This window comes from Pyricularia pennisetigena, assembly GCF_004337985.1.
Source record: "Pyricularia pennisetigena strain Br36 chromosome 4 map unlocalized Pyricularia_pennisetigena_Br36_Scf_6, whole genome shotgun sequence".
Lineage (NCBI taxonomy): Eukaryota > Fungi > Ascomycota > Sordariomycetes > Magnaporthales > Pyriculariaceae > Pyricularia > Pyricularia pennisetigena.
In genome coordinates, this window is record NW_021940918.1 from 953685 (window position 1) to 973375 (window position 19691).

Here is a 19691-nt window from a genome sequence, read left to right on the forward strand (position 1 = left end):
GCAGGCTGCGTAGGCATCAGCCTAACCTGCGCCTGGTGCAAGCCCAGCGGCTGTATGACACTCGTGGCAGTTGGTTTGATGATACTCGGTCAATGAGACTACCCACAGAAGCGTTGAGTTGCGCAGTTCATTGGCACCCGCAGATGAGTGGGGACGAGGTAGTGAGCGAGTCAAACCAGGCAACCACCCCACAGTTAAATTCGATGGAATTTTGAGGCGTGGGTGCTCTGTCACAACACACACGGACACTACAACCGTGTGAGAAAAATCACGGTGATAAAGCCGTCTGCGATATGACTGTTCTGCAATATCCCAACACCTAAAAAGACTTCTGAGGGGGGTATTTGTAAGGCGTTGATTTGTCTTTCTCGAGTTGGGAAAAAGAGGCCCGTGCAGGTTAAGTAAACTTAATATAGTAATAGAGGGGGTAGGGTGGAAGAAATATAGTCAATTTGAGTTTGGCGTGTGTGGAAGCTCGGGCCAGTTGGGCCGATCTATGTATGAATTTTGCAGCTTGAGAAAAGAAAGGGCTGGGAGCTGTGTATGCCGTACCCGAAAGGCCAGCGAGCGAGGGGTTTGGTGGGACGTTGGGCTTGTTTATATGCGCAACGCGGTCATACAAGCCAGATCAACCCGGTGGTTTCTTTCCTGATTGGGTGTGGGTCGGTTGCTTTTGTCTGATCCTGTGCAGTGCCGCAAGCCAAGTCAGGCGCCAGCCGCACTCTCCCTTTTTTCCAAAGTGGGGTTCGTTGGTGGGGCTAATATTGTTCAATCAGTCTGACGCCAGAGGCAAGTTTAGTCGGGTTTTGGTCTGTAGGTACCCTGCACCTCTTTTTGGCAAAATGAACTTCGCCGTCCCTGAGCTTCGCGTCGTGACAGAAGGAATGTTCCCGTTCACGAATGTCACTCGTGGCTAGGCTACGCACCTAACGACGGGCCAACAAGCATCTCCCACAAGCTTCCCGTAGAGATTCAAACCAAGCTCGGAGCTCTAAAGACTCGAACAGGTTAGATGTCCTTCGTTCCCGCGAAATGAACCGATCATGTCACGCGCTAGGTGCGTCGTCGTGGATTTCGGTCGCGATCCTAAGCTAAGCTAGGTAGGCACCGGGCTACAAAACCTTTCACATTGATGCATCCGGCTGGCGTCCATGTATGCCAGTCACTTTCTAGCATTGACTCCTGATGACACTTGCAAACTGGACCCTTGGAGTGTTTGTCGATTCATCACGGGTACGTCACTTTGTTCCTTTTTTTTTTATTTTATACTTTTTATAAAACTGTAAATCTTTAGCCAAAATGACGATAAAAGAGCCCAGAGGCATGCAAATACCAGCGCTCTGGAAGCCGAACTTGTCTTTTCGACAAGTTAAGGTTCCCTTTGACCTGCGTCAAGCCGATGAGGGTTTAATTACTTGATCTAATCTGATGCGGCAACTTCTTTATGATTTTTCTCTCTCTGTTCTTTTCTCTTTGCATTGTCGCACTTGACCCTTTTTTATAAGTCAAGTCCAAGTTTGGTAAACTCACCAGCATACAGTTTTCATCGATCATATTTTCACAATGTTGTCCTGCGACATCCGTCCCCGGATTTCGTCAACAATGAGCCTGAGACCTTTTAGCCTCTTCTTTTGGTCGCCGGAAAGGTAGATTGACACCACCGGCCAGGCATGAACGGCTGAAGGCTCCTTGTGGCTTCTTGCATTGATGCCAAAATCCTGCAGCATCTTTTTGAATCTCCGTGCCTCGGGGGCGAAGATCTCCTCCTCTCCATAAATGAGAAACAACTCTTTTGAGGGGCTTGCCCGTCGCCACCAGTTTGCATCTTGGCAACACCCAGGCGACACGAGCGGATCGTGCCTGTTGGCATCCCCAACGTACTGAAGCCCATACATCTTCAAGGCCTCAGCGTTGAGGTAGTCACTGCTTGTGTTCTTGTTTTCGTCCGTGATCAGTGTCACCCATGGGCTTATCAGAACGGCCATGCCGGGCTTTTGGGGTCGGGCCGTTTGGTTTGGGATTTCGGTGTTTTCCGACGCATCGTGACGACCAATATGAAGCATGAGGCTGAGGGACAAGTTTCCGCCCGCGGAATCTCCCGCCACGACCACATTGGAAGCTTGTCCTGCCATGGACACTGCGTGTTCGTATCCGTGGATCGCTTCTTCCAGCTGCGTCGGATAACAAGCCTTGGGAACTAGTGTGTATTCGAGGATGAAAATTGATGGATTCTGGAAGCCAGACTCCCGCAGCAGCGAGTGCCATACCACCAGGAATTCGAGGTAAAAGTGTCCCGAGCCCATTGAAAATCCACCACCTGCCATTGCATCATGGGGGCAAGAGAGTCAGCCGTGCAATTCAGTGCGGAGGTTTTGGGCGGACTCACCGTGCATGTAGTATACAACCACGTCTGGACGCTTGTTCGGGTCTGCAGCAATCCATATTCCGTGGAAGCCCCTCTACGGCGACATGTTAGGTCAGTTCCCTCCTGCTCAAAAATTAGCCAGAGAATCGTGGAGACGCACCCCTCTGTGCTCGCGCCAATGTACCGGCGGTCGGAGATACCCATGACGGAGCATGCGGTATCTCAGGAAGGGCAACGAAACTTCCTTGCTCAGAAAAACTCGACCAATGTGCGCGGGAATGTTCGCAAAGGCGAAGCGGACGCAGCGGTTGACGAAATCCTCAAACAGCGGGGCCTGGCGCGTGAAGGGAGACACATGGGCGCTCTTGGCGAACGCCTGGTCACGAATGAATTCGTAAGGCAGCTGCAGAAGTAGGAATGGGAGGCAGTTTAGTACGCAAGCGACCGTGTCGAACAGGCCAGCCTGTAGTATGAGTTGGGGCGCGAGCAGAAGGCAGAAGACTGCGCAGTCCAAAATGGATATGGGACCGAGGATCATGGTGACGACGGTACGAGGCTCTCTCTAAGAGGTTGCCTGTGTTGACACGCAGGTTCGGTCGAGGGACAAAATAATAAATCTATTCCCTAGAGCAGACTGGCCCGTCCCTATATGAAAACCACGTTGTGAGACCATCGACTTGGGCCGAGTGAGAATCCGGGCGGTGAAAATCGACTTGAGCTGCATCGGGTGGCGCTGAGGTTGAAATGAACGTCCCACGCCATCCTATAACCTTGATGCCAAGCCATGGCAGATTTCCTTGGAAATCAACTCATCCGAGCAAGACAAATTATGTAAGCATGTGTATGGAGTTATGGAGTATTATATCCATCCGATATCGGTTTTATTCATAAGATTGTGATGTTCCAGAGTTCATCCGGGGTTTTTTTTTTTTTTTTTTTTTTTTTTTTTTTTTTTTTTTTTTTTTTTTGCTTCTCTAGAACGCCAATGGAATCATTGGATGTTACTCAAGAAGAGAATTGTGTGGTTCGTTAGCTTGCAGAGAGGACCCAAGTCAAAATAAAGAGCATGCAGGGCACAGTCCCATTTTGATTTGTTTGTCTCACTTCGAACCTGGATGTGCATGAGCAGCCACGTGGGAAACGTCCTCGAAGCAAAAACAAGACCAAAAACACTGGGAGAGCATGCTCTTTTGTCTTACTTGGGCCATGGCAATAAATGAAAGTTTCCATGACAAACATCAACGGCGAAATGATTAGGCTGTTGCAGGAGATTCTAACGGCCTTTTCTGCGCAAAAATAAAAAATAAAAATATATAAAAATATATTTTAAAAAAATCACAGTCTTTCTACTGCGTGGCCAAAATCTCCTTTTCCATGCTGTCAAAGGCGCCGAGGACGTTGCCGTACTTTTCAAAAATACCCTCACGGTAGCCGTCGTCGACCTTTTGGATGGCACCCTCCTCACGCCACCGGGCCCCGATGAGCTCGTCAAAGGTCTCCTTGTCGTCGCGGCGCTCGAGGGCCCAGACGGCCTTGTAAGCGCCTCCGAGCGCACAGGCGTTGCCGCCGACGTCGAGGCGGTAGACGCCCTCGGCGCCGCCGAGCACGTCGCCGACGACGCGGGCGATGGCCGGGTTGAGCGAGCCGCCACCCACGAGGTAGATGCGGCGCGGCTGGGCGGGCAGCTGTTGGGCCTTGTCGGGTCGGTCAACCAGCGACTGCGAGCGCAGCCGGAGGGAGAGGATTTGTGACTCGACGATGGCTCGCGCGTCCTTGGCCTTGTCCCAGGCCTCCGAGGCCGGAGTCAGGTCGCTGCCGTCCGAGACGTTGCAGGTGTAGCGCCACGTGCCGGCGCGCACGTTGGGCACGATCTCTGGGAGGTAGAAGTACAGACCCATCTTTGCCCGACTGGATCCTTCGGGGCAGTCCAGAGGGGGAGTGTCGAGGACGGCCTTGTTGAACGCAGCCCAGGGATCTGTGGTGCTGGCTGGGGCCGAGTAGGAAGACTCGGCCGGCAGCGCGTCACGTACCTTCTCACGGGCCAGTCCTCCGTTCTTGTAGCAAAGCATAAACATATACTGGCCGGGTGTTGTAGGGTGGTTGAAGAAATGGTAGGACTCGTGAGGCTGGTAGTGCGACGTGCTCATCAGGAAGGTGGTTGAAGTACCCAAGCTGACAATGGCGTCGCCGGGGCGTAACGGCAACGCCAGGATGGTTGCCGGGTTGTCACCGGTGAACGGGGCGACCTGGCATTCCTTGGAAAAGCCGTACTTGTCGACAAAGTAGCTTGAGATGGAGCCCATGCTGCCGCCACCGTCCCGTCTGACCTCGCCCAGCTTGGCGCGCAGCGCATCGACCTGGTCGGCACCGCCTGCGGTGAGGTCGAGGAGCGGGCTGCTCCAGTCATCGGCGGCTATATCCCACAGGTTCATGCCGCAGGCGTCGCTAATCTCGATCGGGGCGATGGCACCAAGGAAGAGCGAAGCAAGAAATGATGACACAAGGGATATGCGGGCCGTTTTGGCATAGACCTCGGGCCGTTTGCGGCGCATGCGCATGATCTGCGGGCCGGTGAAGCGCTGATGTCTCGACAGTGATTAGCAATATGCTCTCAAACAATCACATACTGACCTTTTCCCCTCCGGTCCTTGATTTCATCAGTATTCTCCAAGGGCAGACGGTTGGTATTTCTCACATGATGAGCCGCGCTTCCTGTTACCTCGGCCAGCTTATGCTTGGAACCCAATTTGCCATCGAACTCGTCGCACTCGGCCTGAGTACTGTGATCCTGCCAGTTGGGCGCAAATGGATGCGAGAAGGCATCGGTAAGCTGTTCGACCAAGGGCTTGTTGGAACCCAGGCCCGACAACTCGGAAGCGGCGGCGTCACTCCAGAAGACGCTGCCGTGCTGCTGGCAGGCGCCGCTGATGCCCCTGACTCTGTCCAGGGGAGCCTTGCGCTCGCGCAGGCGCTCCAGCACCAAGTCCAGCGACTCGAGCCACATGGCTACCGGGGCAAAAACCTCTCCCTCATTGCTGTTGACTAGGACACCTTTGGCGAGCGAGTACTTGGCGCCGAAGTCGGCATCGAAGTCGACCTTGGCCTCAGAAACAACTGAGAGGTCCGAGGAGACAATAATGGCTGACGATAAAGGAGCAGCCTGTTAGCCGGATATAGTCAAGTTGAGATAGTCTCGAGGTTTGAGCAAAGAAGGAATCTCTATTCAGTACCTTTGAGCTGCTGGGTTGAGAGATCGAACCCCAAATATAGGGGTCCAGAGCTCATGTTGGGCAGCGTGATATACTGAGAATAGGATAACAGTGGTGATACTTCTGATCTCTCTCTCTCTCTCTCTTCTGTCTGTCTGTCCGTCCTTCTGTCCTGGAGACCTCTGACTCGGCGAATGTTTGAAAAGAAAAAAAGAAGTCAAAGAAATCAAGTATTTGCAATCATGTGAACAGCGTTAGATTCTGATAAGTTGACATGAAGAAAGTAAAAATACCCAGGCGCCTTCCAGTATACTGCATTTCACTAATCATTGGCAGCAAGTGACGTCGAGGTGGACCAGATCCCCAGTCAAAGTATCTGGGCACCTATTCCTAATCATCTCAACGCCACCCTGCATTTACCCGCTACACCAAGTACTGAGCTGGGAGGGGCTGTTCAGGAAGGTTTACTTGCTGTTACAGGGTTCAACGAGGGGCAGCCCCCCATTTGAAGCCTGCACATGGCCACTTTGTACCAAAAGTATCATGTAGATATGGGGCTCATTCGCCTCATCAATAGAAAGAGAGGAAAAAAAAAAGATGCCCGGCTTTGCTGCAGCTACTATGAACTACAAATCTCATTCCATGTCGATTGTACTTTCGACTTTTGCCGCACCAATCGGAAATATGGCGGGGTAATAGTAGTAGTGGAGGTTTCTTTAGGAGCCCCAGCGCGCCGGTGTCGGGTGGGCATCAGGGTGTTCGTTGGGGATTTCTCTGATTTCTTGACCTACTGTAGTACGGATACAAAGCAGCTGCACTGTAGATAAGATAAGAAAGAAAGCCAGAGTCCGGTACCTTTGTCCATCAGTCGCGTCGCGACGCGCCTTCTACCAAAGCTCCCCCCTCCAACTGATCGACAAAGCACATTGCGCCAACTCAAGTATCCCAATCAGGATACCAAAAAAGCATATCGAAAAACTCACGCGTTCAAAGAAATGTCCTCGTCAAATAGCTCAGAAACGCAGCTCTTGGCGGAGCACTTTGGCTACCCTCCAGTCGTAAGTTCGCATTTGGCGCTCGGCCTAGAAAAGTAAAACCAACAGCTCCCCCCGGCACGTCCCAATAATATACTAACCACTTTCCAATTTTGGGACAGAGCCTCCTGGATGATATCATCAACAGCATAAACATCCTCGCCGAGCAGGCCCTCAACAGCGTCGAGAGGGGCCTGCTTGCCGCGAAACCTGCCAGCCTTGGATTCCGTGCACCGCCGCCCCAGTCGAAAAAGACAAAACACTCTGCGACGACGACAACAAGCGCCCCAGAAGACCCTCCTCCACCGTCACCCGAGGAGGCGCAGCGGCACGAGGTGGAAAATGGCACTCACCAGCTCGAGACCCTGCTGTGCGCAAGCATCGATCGCAACTTTGACATATTTGAGATCTGGGTCATGCGCAACATCTTGACGGTGCGGCCTGACGACCGCGACTGGATCCGGCTGTCGCACTACGAAGGGCTAGATTTTTCAGCCGCAAGTAAAAGGAGAATAGCGGCAGGGACGGAACCCGGTCTGGACGGAGCAGCAGATGCGGAAGGCACCGAGGGGGAGAAAGAGCCGAGCAACCAGACAGGGGCCGGCGGCCAAGGCCAGGACGAGGACGCGGCAGGAACAGGGAGCGATGCACCCACGCTAGCGTCCGTGGCCCGACTCCGTCGTCGTCTCCAGGCCAGCCAGAAGCTCAACGTGATGCTGCATGCCGAGAGGGCGCGGAACGCCAAACTGCTCCAGGAGCTGCGGGAGTTCCTCCACGGCAAATCCGGGCCCGCCGCAGTCAAGGTGGAAAACGACGAGAGTCAAGACAAACCAAACATGGCATTCATCCGAAGCAAGGGCGATCTGACAGTCGGCGACGCCGAGACCCCCTTGACAACGACGACAGCGTTTAGCCTCTCCCAGTTGCAAGCCCTCCGTGCGCTTTCGACATCGCTGCGAACAATGATGCCGGATCTCATGCAGAGCGCTGACGGCGCCGACCAAGGTGATACTAAGAAGAGCTGGAGGACCGAAAGGCTCGAGTATGTCGAGGGCTCGACTCGGAGACACCTCGAGAACGTCAGGGGACTGGAGCTGGGCCCTAGTGGGTACGTACGTGACGGCGAGTGGCAAGGCGAAGGGAGGAGTCTTGCAAAAGGGGAGGTCGAGGGGCTGGAAAGAATTGCTGGTGTTCTCGGCGCTAAACCGATCAATGGTGTTGGGGAGCCAGAAACGAGGACGGATGCCATGGACGAGTCTTGATGTGCTGTAATGTGTGGGCCTATGATGAATGATGAAACTCAAACTGAAAGCGATATATGATCCTGCATTTTGTAAATAAATACAATCACTTTAATTCTAATCAGGATCCCCCGATCGAAATGTGATGTTATTAATACTACATTGAATCTGGGCGGGACTTTCGTTGGTTCCGTTGACCTTCCCCAACATCATCCAGATAGCCCATACTGTCTGGCGACATCCCAGAAAGGGTGAAGTCGAAAGCGTGACTCTGTTTCTTCATCAGTCGACGACTTCATCTCGTCGACGGCCTTTACCAGTCGTGCAGCTTCCTGAGCCTTGCCATTGGCGACAAGGGCGCGCAACAGGTGCTCGTACAGCCGCATGGTCATGTTGCCGTTCTTGGAGCGTTCAAACAAGTCGAAAGCACTCTCAATGTCCCCAGCACCCATGAATCCGCTGATGGCGCGCTCCCAAAATACATGGTCGATGTGTGGCTTGTTGAACAAGTCGTGGGCTTCAATAAGCTTGCGCGCCGCCTCCAGAGCCGGCGGGCTGCGGTGGAGGTAGTGCTCCACGAGAATGGTGTACATGTGTGTCGTCGGCTCGAGCCTGCGCTTCCACAGCTCCTGCATGATGTGGTTGACAGCAACGTCAATGCCAGCTTGGCTCTCATTCTCCTTCAGAAGCTCGAACATGAGCTTTGCATAGGCCGAGGGGTTAATTTTCTTGGGGTCGTTGCCAGTGACCATGGCAATGATGCGCTTCACCGCCTCGAGCTTCTCCTCTGGGCCAGCATTCCTCAAAAAGGGACCCATTCCCTCGATAAGAATCGTTTGAGTGCCCTCATCCGGCTCCACACCCTGATCATTCATCATCTCAAGCACAGCGTCGACCTGCTCCGGCGCCCTCCGGATCATGGTCTGCAATAAGGTATTGTATGTGATGACATCAGGCTCAATATTGTGCCTTTCAGCCCAATGCAGGATCTTCATTGCCGCCGGTACTCCGTTGATGCGTAAAATTCCAAAGAGTGCAGCATTGACTGGCACTATAGATGGCGGGACAGCTTGAGCCGAGGATTCGCCCAAGGCTTGTTTCTTGTTCCAGATCCTTGCCATCTCATCCAGGGCTGACAACCCAGCGTCTGGCTTACCAGACTCGATCAGACCGGAAATGCGGACGGTCCAGGCGTGTGTGTCCAAGGGTACCCCCAATTCCACAATCTGATCCCATATATTCTCCAAAGCTGAGGCGTTACGAGCTCGACCGCAGCCTTCCATCATGGCGGTATAAGTCTTGATAGTGGGTTTCAGGCCGATCTGGGTCATGATGTTCCAGACCTCGATGGCCCTCTGAGGCCTCCTGAGTGCGTTGAAGGCCATGATGAACTGGTTCCATATGCTAGGAAATTTCTGCAGATCGTCAATAGTCTTCTGAGAAGGTGGTGACTCGTGACCAAAAAAGTCCAGCCAAGCCCTCTCCAGCATGGCGCTGTTCTTGCCTGAAAGGGCTTTGTTGAGGCTCTTCTTCACCTCGAGGAAGTGTTTCCTGCCGGACCCGGTCACGTCAAGCTTCCTGATCAGGGTTGGGTGTTTCAAATACGATTGCTTGGGATCGTTCCACTCTCTCAGCTGCTTGTGCATCACAGTCCAGCGATGGCGGACGTACGGGATTAGCTTGCCTGGGATTTGCATCAGCTTTTCTGGGCTTATGTTGGAATCCTTGGATCGGACAACAAGGCCCGTAATCGAGGCAAGAAAATGTGACGCGGCCGCCCGGTTGCCAGGCAGGCACCGGCCAGAATCATTAAACAAAGCCCACGTCACGACCAGCAGCGGTATTACCGGGCGCAGCTGCAGGGGCGCATACGCATGGAGCAGTTTAGATAATGAATAGTACAGCGACGATTCCCCTCTTGGGTGCTGTCCTTCGGGCAGGCGGAAGTCGACGTCAGCCAGGGGAGTGTTTGCGTCCAGATCCATAATGACATGGTGAGGAAGGCTGACAAGCTTCCATGATTGCGCGACGTCGTCAAAGAACATCTTGATGCGACCCGTGGCATCTTGATACTCTTCCAGGGATACTTCTGGGGAGACGTTGGTTAAGCAGAGATACTCCAGCCGGCCCTGCATCGCGCGAGCCCATGTCTTGATATCCAAAACGCCGAGGCGAAGAGCTACCAGCGTCACGTCGGCAAGAGACGGAAGTTTTTCTGATGTTGGATCATTCTTCATGGCAGTAAGGATGCCTTGGACAAGCCTCCTTAACTCCGGCTCAAAAACTCGGGGGACGTATTTAGCGGCATTGATGCCTGGATATATCTCGGTCTTGAAAAAGTCGTATGCTTCTGAGAGGCCTGGCTGGGATCGCTCCATCATCCTCATCAACTTGGCAACGTTATTGTATGTCTTGAGGTCGAGGGTGGACTCGGAGCCTTCAGCCGGCTTGCGGCCAGAACCATCGTCATCCTGATGCCTACGCTGACCCCTCACTACGCTCTCGAAAATGGCTAGATTGCCGTTGCCGGTTGAAGTGGACTGAGGTGACCTCCTGAAGCGTGGGGCGTGCTGGTTGGTAGCGGAGGCCTCTGCAGCTGCGCCGCCCCTGCTTCCATCATGCAGACCAGAAGCTCCAGCTGTGGTTCTGGCTGTATGCGATGCTGATGCTGTCGGTGTCGGTGTCGGTGCCGAATGCGACCTCCACTGTAGCTGTGTGATATTACATCGAGGTGTTGGAGGAATAGGTCGCTTTGTGCCGGCGCCGAGAGACCTGCAGAGCAGGCATACAGCCCGGGTATCTTTCATGACTGATAACAATCAGAAACCAAGATATCGACGCATCGAGGGCGGTTTAATAGGACGGACGACTGGGTGTATCGATTTTGGGTATGGCAACCAGATTCAAGGAAGAGATACCTTCACATTGAGATCGAAGCTCTAAAGCGTTTTGTCGCGACATAGCGATGTCCATAAAAAATGGTGGAGAAAAATCCTAGCTATGTTTCATTGCCGATTGGACCCTAACCCTAGACGTAGCCCATGGCAAGCTTGAATTGCCTGACGTCACTGGCCGACAACCCTGGCTGGGCCTGTACATAGATGCCGCAACATGCAACAGTAAAGTGCTTAAGTGCTGGGTGCGCGAGTCGATCTGGTTCGGTACCTGTCTCCCTGTATCCACATTGAAATCCAGCGAACAAGCGGTCTGTCCTGCTGCACGTTTTACTGTGTTGCGCGGACGGCGGAGTTGTCGGAGGAGCTGGTCGGAGGTTCCTAAATTGTAGCCACAGCAAGCTGGTGACTGACACTAGGCAACGTAGACTGGAGCCGAATGACGCCGCCTCGGTTACCCGTATATAATTCCCACAGATTTGCTGCAGCTGATCCTGATTGATCACCATTTCGGGTGACAATTAATTACCCCAAACCCCCAAAATAAAATTGAAAAAAAAAAAAAAAAAAAAAGAATGACAACACTTCAGCCCAGGCCCCCCTACACAGATGAAGAGCTCCGGAGCCTTTATCCCCCCGGTTTGGACCTGCAGCTTGTGCAGGTTCTCATGAGGCACGGCGAGCGCACACCCGTGTCGCCCCGGTTCCAAAATGCAGGCCTCAAACCCTTCTGGCCCTATTGCCGGGTTGCCAAGGAGCTGAGATCCGTCATCCTCGAGCCGGGCAACACCAACGGCGGCGGCGGCTCCCTCTCAACACTCGAGTGGAGCCGGCGCATCGAGACGTTTGGGCGCCACGACGAACCTCGCATCGCCACGGGTCCGCGCGGCGAGCTCGACGCCGTGTGCGACTTGGGCATGCTCACGGATGAGGGCAGGGCGACAACGTACGCGCTCGGCCAGCGGCTGAGGAGACTGTACGTAGAGCAGCTGCGGTTCCTGCCCGCGACGGCCGCGGGCGGGGTCGACGATGTGTACCTGCGCTCGACCCCGATCCCGCGCGCGCTCGAGTCGCTACAGCAGGCCTTCTCGGCGCTGTACCCGCCAGCCACGAGACTGCCCGCCGCCGACGGGTCGGCCTTTCGCCCGCCCACCATCATCACGCGCACGCCCGGCGACGAGACCCTGTACCCCAATGAAGCCGGCTGCCGGCGCCTGGCTGCGCTGTCGCGGGCCTTTGCCCAGCGAACCGCCGACCGCTGGAATGACTCTGCGGACATGGAGTACCTCAACCGGCTGTGGGCCAAGTGGATGCCTGAGGACAGCCCCCGCGTCGCCGTGGACTCCCGCCCGCGCCTGTCGGGCATCATGGACACAGTAAACTCGACGCTGGGCCACGGGCCCGAGACCAGGCTTCCTCGCGAGTTCTACGACAAAAAGGCCATCGCCATCACTGAAAAGATTGGTGTAGAGGAATGGTTCAGCGGGTATAAGGAGTCGCGTGAATACCGTGCTCTGGGCATCGGCAGTCTCATGGGTGACTTAGTCGGAAGAATGGTCGCCAGTGCAGAAGGACCAGCCGCCGAAGGGACCGAACGGCAGAACGAGAGCCGCAAGGATACTTATGTCAAGTTTGGCCTCAGCGGCTGTCACGACACTACCCTCGCCGGGATCCTAGCCAGCCTAGGTGCCTTTGAGACGGAAAAATGGCCCCCATACACCAGCCACGTGGCCATTGAAATGTTCCGCGATCCTACTAGGTCAGCAGCCGCAGCTGTTTTGCCTACAAATAAAGGGTGGTGGAGTGCACTTAGCTCCAAGGTCGGCAAGGCATCCAGGGGAATTGGGCGAAAGACTATGGACGAGCTATCTCCAAGTGAAACAGAGAGGCTTCATGGTTACTACGTACGCGTACGATACAATGATGAACCCGTGACCATTCCTGGTTGCAGAATCCCTGGAAATCACCTCGATGGCAACGAGAGCTTCTGTACTCTGGTAAGTCGGAAACCCCCATTCGAAAAGAGCCAGACAGTCAAGACCACCCCCATCCAGGATCTTTACTAACTGCTATCATGTTACAGAGAGCGTTCAAGTCCATAGTAGACAAGTTCACTCCGCGGAACTGGAAGGAGGACTGCCGCCGGAGTACCAGTGATCCTGTGTTTCCCGCCAAACCAGAACCCGCAGGCTTTTGAACTTCCTACACTCCTGTATTCGAATATCTGTGTGGTGCCATCCAGACTCATGTGTAGAATCCCTCAAGATCCCGCGGTTCCGATAGGCCAGATCACCATAACACCCCCTTGAAGTTACCAGAATAGACGCCTAGATTAATCCACCACAAGACACTCAACGGAAAAAAGAAGCAACCCGCTCTGCACTCCCGGTGGGTGAGCACAGCTTGGCAAGATTCTGCCTGTAATCATGTCTGCAGCCATCGCTGAATAAACCTCGCGCTCTCGTATCACTGCACTCTCAATGGTGCATGGCCGCCCGACCAGATCAGTAATCTAGCACTTGGCAGCAAAGATGGCCAGGAACTGTTGCCCAGCACAGAGGCCAGCAGCGAGATATTAATGCCCATAATCAGCGCTGTATTATAGAGGAACTCTACGAGCCCGCCCCCCGATTCTAGTGGCAGTTCCCGCTTTCAGGGATGGTTCGCTAGAACTGTGCCATGTTGAATGGTTCAATTCCTTACTAAAGTCGCGTGAAACCTTGCGTATGTTGACTGATAGGCGCTCGAGGAAACGATAGCCTCGAAGTTGGTGAGTTTTGTTACCAAATGCTCTTGTCCTGTTTCACGAGGGCTTCTTTCCTGGAACGGCAAATCGCTGGCCCCATGAGCCCTGCACCTGGGACAAGCCGGAAGCACTGGATGAGAAATTGGTCGACTGAAAGAATGGAGAGTCAATAAAGCCGGCGGGTTGGTTGTAGGGTTGCCGGACAGGAGTCTGAGCCGGGATTGACGAGGTGGCAACGCGTGCGGGCTGTCTTTTTTGATTGAATTGCCAGCTGGCCTGCTTGGAAATTTCGTCCATCCTCTCCTTGCTGTAAGCTTTACCCATGCTAGGGTCGCGATTTGGAAACGAGCCAGCGGCATAGCGCTCGGCGGCTACCTGGGCTTGCGCATCTGCAGTGTCCGAAGCCCTGGGAGCACTTGGAAGCCCGGGGCTCTGCAGACGCTCAGTATTCCTCGGTGCGTGGCTGTAGTGGGCGGCCTGACTGAAAGCCGTAGCCGCTTCAACCTCGGGCGATGCCGCCGCACTGAAGCCAAAGCCTGATCGATTGGTGGGGGTCCACATGTCCCAGGGAAGCGTGGGAAAAGCCCTACCAGAAGCGGATGTGGGTGTTTTGACTGGTTTCTGGCTGTTCAGTGCCCCAAAAACATCGTTGGCGGTGATCGAATGCATGCCATAAGAGAAAGTCGGATCTTCAGTGCCGTTCTGCTGCTGCGGCGAGTGTACTTCGGGAGGAGCCAGGAATTCATTCAGTCTGCCAAGCATTTCTTCATCCACATCGAACTCAGTCTCAGTCGATTTGGTCATTGTACCGTTGGGAGTTCCGATCGGTGCCTGCGGCGGCTGCGGGTGCTGATGCGTACCGTTTGTGCTGGTAAGTTTGTTGGGTGCTGGAGATGCTTGAGCACTTTGCCTGTGTGGTGTGACCGGCTCGCTTTGGCAGGCGCTGCTCGAATTGTTCATGCCAGGGATGATATCCGAGTCAGAGCCCGCCTGGTAACTGAGGATCGTGATGGTTCGCGGGCCCTTTTGCTTCCGGGAGATGGTCAAAGGATAGTTCGGATCGGTTCCAATGAAGTAGCCACAGTTGACGATGTCGTTGATCCGAGAAATAGTCTCGCCATTGTTGTCAACCTTGTCAAAAGAGCAATCTTCAACCCTGGGCTTTGCGGTTCCATCCGGAAAGAAATGCATTGGGCGACAAACAAAGGGGGCCTTGTCATTCTCCAAAGGTTGAAAGCCCAGTGTCTCGACGTCTTCGAACAACATATACTTGGCAGTGGAACCATCGTTCTGGTCGCCTCGGAAAACCTCGATTAGGAGTGAGATGGTTTCGGCCATCGACTGGTGCATCTCGGTCACGTGAGAGAGGTGGCTCGCGTAACGCACAACATCCCCACGATACTTGCAAAGCCAAACCATGTAGACGCGCAGCAGAGGCAAAGCGGACTGGAGGACTGTCAAAAACTTGTCTGTAGCTTTGGCTGCCACAGGAGTCGATGTCTCGCCTGCTGCCGGAGCTGGGGTAACAGACTGCAAAACTTCTTGGATCTGCTTTGCCAGGACCCGGTTGACAGCAAGAATGATGCGAATGTTGAAGCCAAGTATGAACTGGCATGATTGCGAGGCTTCTTCAGACCATTTTTCTATAGTAGAGGTTAGTTACCATAACTTGAACACCGACAACCGCATGATCTTACCTTCAGTTCTTTGCAAAGCAAAATCATAAGCAGCGATGCTTGTGAGAACCAGAGTAAGGAGGAGACCGACGGTATCCTTGGTCACGAGTAACATCTGAACACGGTGGAGGACCTCCCGTTCCAGTTCTTTCTGCTGAGCAACGACCAAACCTGCATAGTAGATAGCATGCAGACGCACAAACCACACAGACAAGGTGATTTGAGGATCTAAAGACGAATTGCGGCCGCGCATCGGACTACCTGGGCTCAGTTTCTGAAACTCAATTTCCAGGTTCTTGGCAGCCATTGGATGTGGTTCTTGCACGACAAGTGCTCGATGGAGGTGATAAACGATGGCAAGGTCTTGATCCTTAATACCACGATAGACAACGGCCATCTGGTGATAACCAAGCCCGGATGAGGGTAGCAGATCATTGGCGAGGCGGAGATACAGTAGAGGTATGTCGGTTTTCTGCGGCTTCCGGTCGACTTCTAGACGGTAGCGAGCCAGGTCGCCCAGATGAACCAAAATCTGATGACAAGCCCGAACAATCTGCGACTCCAGCCCGGCGTTTGATTCGCGATCCACCTTGTCTAGCGTGACGTCAAATCTCACAGATTTGACCACGCGATCAAGGTTAGGGATATGGTACTTGGCCGACAGCCGCTGGAGATAGCCCTTGTAGAATTTTTGCGACGTGCGGAGAAAGTCCCCTTGCATCTTGAGGACTTGTCGATGCAGTATGGCGACCTTAGGCTCTGCCTTGGGGTTTAGCCGCGAGCGAACACGACGGAACTCGCCGTTGATGGTCGAATGCATATTCCATAGGTGCTTGTCGACATTCTGTTCAGTAGCGTAGGCAAAATCCTCAAAGACAGTACCAACGCAGCCAAGTCGAAAGCTATGTCGAGGTTAGATAGTCCATCATGGACAAAGAGAGCGAGCGGTAAAGGGTGCTGGAGGTATTTGTAGTGGGTAGATACTTACGTGCACAAGATTTCATCCAGCGCCCGAAGGTACGCATCCTCATTGCCCTTGCCTTCGTTCTGATGAAGCTGCTCCAGCCTCTTCTGAAGGGTGCGCCGGCATTTTTGTGCGCTCCTAGAAAAAGCTGTCAGCTACTTTCAACAACGGTGAATCTATCTATTTTTGGCTTGCTTACTTCCAAATGTCAGCCGCGCTGAAGCCCGCAGGCTCCATCGTCGCGGCTTTCATAGTAGCCGCCATGTTTACCGATATTTGCCTATGGCGGTTCCAGATCCGCTGATAGGAGCGGGCCTGGGAGGGCGACGCGATAGATTTTATACGTGGTTATGTGCAATATAATGGCCAAAGTTTAAGACTCTTCATGCCAAATGCAGGGGGGCAAAAAAAAAAAAAAATATAGGCCAGCCAGGTATTAGGTCAAGCCAGGAGAGAAGCGGGACAAGTTCGTGGGTGGCGACGTATCAAGCCCTACGCCTGCAGAACTCCAAACGCAATGCCAGGGACCGCATCCAGTCCATAACTCGAATGGCAGCCGGAGTTGCAGAGGCTGGACGAAGTTATTCGGAGCGCTGGCAAATTGCGCTGGACGGCGGTAAAGAAAGACGGGTTTCGAGTCTTTTCCGACGCTGACATTGGCATCAGGACTCGACCAGTCGTGAAGAAAAAGCCAAAAGGGAGAAAATTCAGAGGGACAGAAGAACTTTTAGAGACTGGAATGAACAGAAAAAGCCCAGTCGAACACGATGCAAAAGTAGTACATTGACAGGAAGCTTAAGCCCGTCTCGTTACTTTCACTCTCCACGTACCTAAGCAGGCGGGCAAGTTGGGTAGGTTTGGCTTGAGGCTATTGATGGGGCGGGATTCGATGGCCAGCGCGGAGGTCAGGTGGAGAATGGTGTGCAAATCACAGTCTCCCAGCCAATCACTGAATGGGCGCATTCCATGCGGGATGAAGTGAGTTGAATTTGGTGGTAATGTGGTCCGTGCTTTGTCGTCTGTGGACCACGCACATGGCTTTGGATTATTCGCCAAGCTTGGAGGGCCAGTCAGTGTTTTCTTAGGACGATTGGAATACAGCACGGTACTGCTGAAGGCGCTGTAGATAAAATAACCGAACAAAACACAGCCAATGCCTTTATATAGCGTCCCATTTCCTAAGCCAGATCAGGTAGCGGGCCTTCAGTCAATCCAGTCATCTCAAATCGATCAACCTAACAGTCGTTGGAATATTCATCCTATCTTAGATTCTCTTTTACCCCATTTTGCCCATGCAAGACTTTTGTTGGCAATTTCGGATCACCCTGGATCTTCAAATCTGTTCCACTTTGGCACTTTACCGTACAGAAATCCCATTTGTAAACTTTTGGCAGCACATGCACTAGCATTTTTGAGGCCGCTTCGGTTCCTGGTTAGTCACTGCTGCGCACAGAGTATACAAACAAACAAACAAACAAACAAACGGCCGGGTTCGACTTTTCACCTTTGCCCGCTGACCACAGCAACAATCGGGGTCCACATAGCACCTCTTGATCAGGTCATTGAAGTGACTTGTGACTAAAGCTATGAAACGCTCACGTGAGCCAGAGGACTTGATTTCCAACCCGGCACCCCCTGAGCCTTATCACAGAGACCCTGACGCCCCTAGCCCCAAAATTCGGGAACTGGATTGCGACGGAGAAGGCGGCGCAGCCAGCCTGTTTCGATGCACACTGCATCCCCAACCGGTGGTTTTTCGTGACTACGATGATTATCACGCACACTACAATAAGCAGCACGTGAATCGCTGCCATGAGTGCAGGAAAAACCTCCCCTCAGATCACCTCCTCAGCGTCCACATCGAAGAATGCCATGATGCTTTTCTTGCTGCGAGGAGGGAGAAGGGAGAACACACGGTTCGTTCCCACACTCGTTCGGGCCAATCCTTGGGCACAATCTGACTTTTTTTTTTCTAGTACTCATGCTTCGTGGAGGGTTGCGACAGAAAATGCAGAGACCCATCGAAGCGACGTCGGCATCTCATAGATAAGCATATGTACCCACCGAACTTCTTCTTTGATGTCGTCAGATATGGCATTGATGGGAGGCAGTCTCTTCTGTGCGACATCAACGCACAACAGCGTCGACCAAAGCCAAAACCCGAAGGGCAGGAATTGCGAGGTGCTGCAACCTTGAAATCTCAAAAGCAGTTTGATGACCACGGCAAGCAGATAACGGCCGCCAATGTTGCAGAAGGAGTTGTGGTCCTCGAGCCGGTAGAGACGCACGCTGCCGAGAAAGATATCGAAATGAACGATGCCGCATCCCTGACAGGCGGCATGTCAGCGCTGAAACTGGTCCCCAGATCGATTACGTTTGGTCGATCAGGTCGCAGGGGCTTCACGAGATCGCCTAGCCCTAAAACACCACCTGTATAGAACCACAAATCACGATGGCACCACCGCATAGCGATAATTCGACAGTCTAAGAGCTGGCTGGTAATCCATTTATTAGTTTTGTGTAGTTGATAAGCCACGGGTCCATGAGACGTACACCATAAACGTGCCTATTCGGTTTTCCAGTCGTCGTGTTGGGAAAGCGTTTGAGCCTGGGTCGACCTGCTCCCGCCTACCAAACCGAGACACACTAGCTGTCCTCTCAACGGATAACTAAGCATGCGTCAGTGTGACTGAAGTTGAATATAGTAAAACCCTCGCTCAGTCACTGGATGCACAGCCATGACAACCACAGTTGACACACTCAATATCCCTCTCTTCCTTCAACTGTGCCTTTGGTACCCTGCAGATACATGTGGAGCTGAAATTTGTCTCCTTGGTCTGCACGCATCTGAGGCAGCATAGCTTCAGTACGGCACATGTTAGCGTCTGATGTTTTCCTCTCATGCAGAGCAAAAGACATGAACAGTGTAAGCAGAATGCACCTACCTTTTCATAGCCCTGTTTCTTCCACTTTGCAATCAACATGGGATCTGCATATCCATTCTTCAGCAGCCACTCATACAGCTGCTTCGATATAGCCTCCTTCTCGTAGTAGAGCTCGTAGACGTATCGACTCCTCTGGTGTGCGATCTGGAATATCGGCCATTGCGCCTTGTGTTTAGGGACGTTATCTGTAGGGGTGTTTTGCGCGTCTTTCATCTTGTTGGCAAAGATGAGGAGGTCATCCTCGATGTCGCTGAACCCCTCTGGAGGAGGTTTCCGCTTTGACGCGTGACGGATGGCTGGCATATTAGTTGACTGTGACGACGGATTGGGCCAAGGTTCTTGGGTCGAGCTTCGTTCGCTGGAGGATTTAGAAAAAGGTTCGACGGAGAGACAGAGTGAGCTTTTTTCAACAGCCTGGTCTATTCCGCTGACCTAGTGTAAATGATCCTCTATTAATGCAATAGTGAGTAAGGCTTGCGCGACACAAGCTTTGTTCGCAGCATGTATGGAGTCGCTGGCCGGCGGTTTCGTCACAGATAAGGTATCGGGTACATGCGGGGATTTGATTGTGGGACTTTAGCGGAGACATAGTCACGTGATACTGGATCTCCCGGACT

At 53.1% G+C, this 19691-nt stretch overlaps 8 protein-coding genes across 8 annotated transcripts; 3 read left to right on the forward strand and 5 right to left on the reverse strand.

Annotated features, from left to right (window-relative positions):
- Positions 1-1550: 1550 nt before the first annotated feature.
- On the reverse strand, positions 1551-2903 carry PpBr36_05881 (uncharacterized protein; the record flags this gene model as incomplete). Its single annotated transcript, XM_029893029.1, has 3 exons — positions 1551-2317; positions 2387-2459; positions 2526-2903. The coding sequence occupies 3 exons, from the start codon at positions 2901-2903 to the stop codon at positions 1551-1553; spliced, it is 1218 nt and encodes a 405-aa protein (XP_029746574.1).
- An 808-nt stretch (positions 2904-3711) lies between these two features.
- PpBr36_05882 (uncharacterized protein) lies at positions 3712-5650 on the reverse strand (the record flags this gene model as incomplete). The annotated part of the gene is made up of 3 exons (XM_029893030.1): positions 3712-4944; positions 5061-5506; positions 5596-5650. The coding sequence occupies 3 exons, from the start codon at positions 5648-5650 to the stop codon at positions 3712-3714; spliced, it is 1734 nt and encodes a 577-aa protein (XP_029746599.1).
- Positions 5651-6569: 919 nt separating this feature from the next.
- PpBr36_05883 (uncharacterized protein) lies at positions 6570-7870 on the forward strand (the record flags this gene model as incomplete). Its single annotated transcript, XM_029893031.1, has 2 exons — positions 6570-6632; positions 6731-7870. The coding sequence occupies 2 exons, from the start codon at positions 6570-6572 to the stop codon at positions 7868-7870; spliced, it is 1203 nt and encodes a 400-aa protein (XP_029746054.1).
- Positions 7871-8058: 188 nt separating this feature from the next.
- Positions 8059-10656, reverse strand: PpBr36_05884 (uncharacterized protein; the record flags this gene model as incomplete). Its single annotated transcript, XM_029893032.1, has 1 exon — positions 8059-10656. The coding sequence occupies one exon, from the start codon at positions 10654-10656 to the stop codon at positions 8059-8061; it is 2598 nt and encodes an 865-aa protein (XP_029746047.1).
- Positions 10657-11318: 662 nt separating this feature from the next.
- PpBr36_05885 (uncharacterized protein) lies at positions 11319-12940 on the forward strand (the record flags this gene model as incomplete). Its single annotated transcript, XM_029893033.1, has 2 exons — positions 11319-12740; positions 12827-12940. 2 exons carry the CDS (start codon positions 11319-11321, stop codon positions 12938-12940), a joined length of 1536 nt encoding a protein of 511 aa, XP_029746046.1.
- Positions 12941-13546: 606 nt separating this feature from the next.
- Positions 13547-16393, reverse strand: PpBr36_05886 (uncharacterized protein; the record flags this gene model as incomplete). Its single annotated transcript, XM_029893034.1, has 4 exons — positions 13547-15132; positions 15187-16067; positions 16154-16267; positions 16329-16393. The coding sequence occupies 4 exons, from the start codon at positions 16391-16393 to the stop codon at positions 13547-13549; spliced, it is 2646 nt and encodes an 881-aa protein (XP_029746050.1).
- A 1322-nt stretch (positions 16394-17715) lies between these two features.
- On the forward strand, positions 17716-18567 carry PpBr36_05887 (uncharacterized protein; the record flags this gene model as incomplete). Its single annotated transcript, XM_029893035.1, has 2 exons — positions 17716-18045; positions 18106-18567. The coding sequence occupies 2 exons, from the start codon at positions 17716-17718 to the stop codon at positions 18565-18567; spliced, it is 792 nt and encodes a 263-aa protein (XP_029746049.1).
- A 279-nt stretch (positions 18568-18846) lies between these two features.
- Positions 18847-19377, reverse strand: PpBr36_05888 (uncharacterized protein; the record flags this gene model as incomplete). The annotated part of the gene is made up of 2 exons (XM_029893036.1): positions 18847-18990; positions 19075-19377. 2 exons carry the CDS (start codon positions 19375-19377, stop codon positions 18847-18849), a joined length of 447 nt encoding a protein of 148 aa, XP_029745587.1.
- Between the last annotated feature and the right edge of the window lie 314 nt (positions 19378-19691).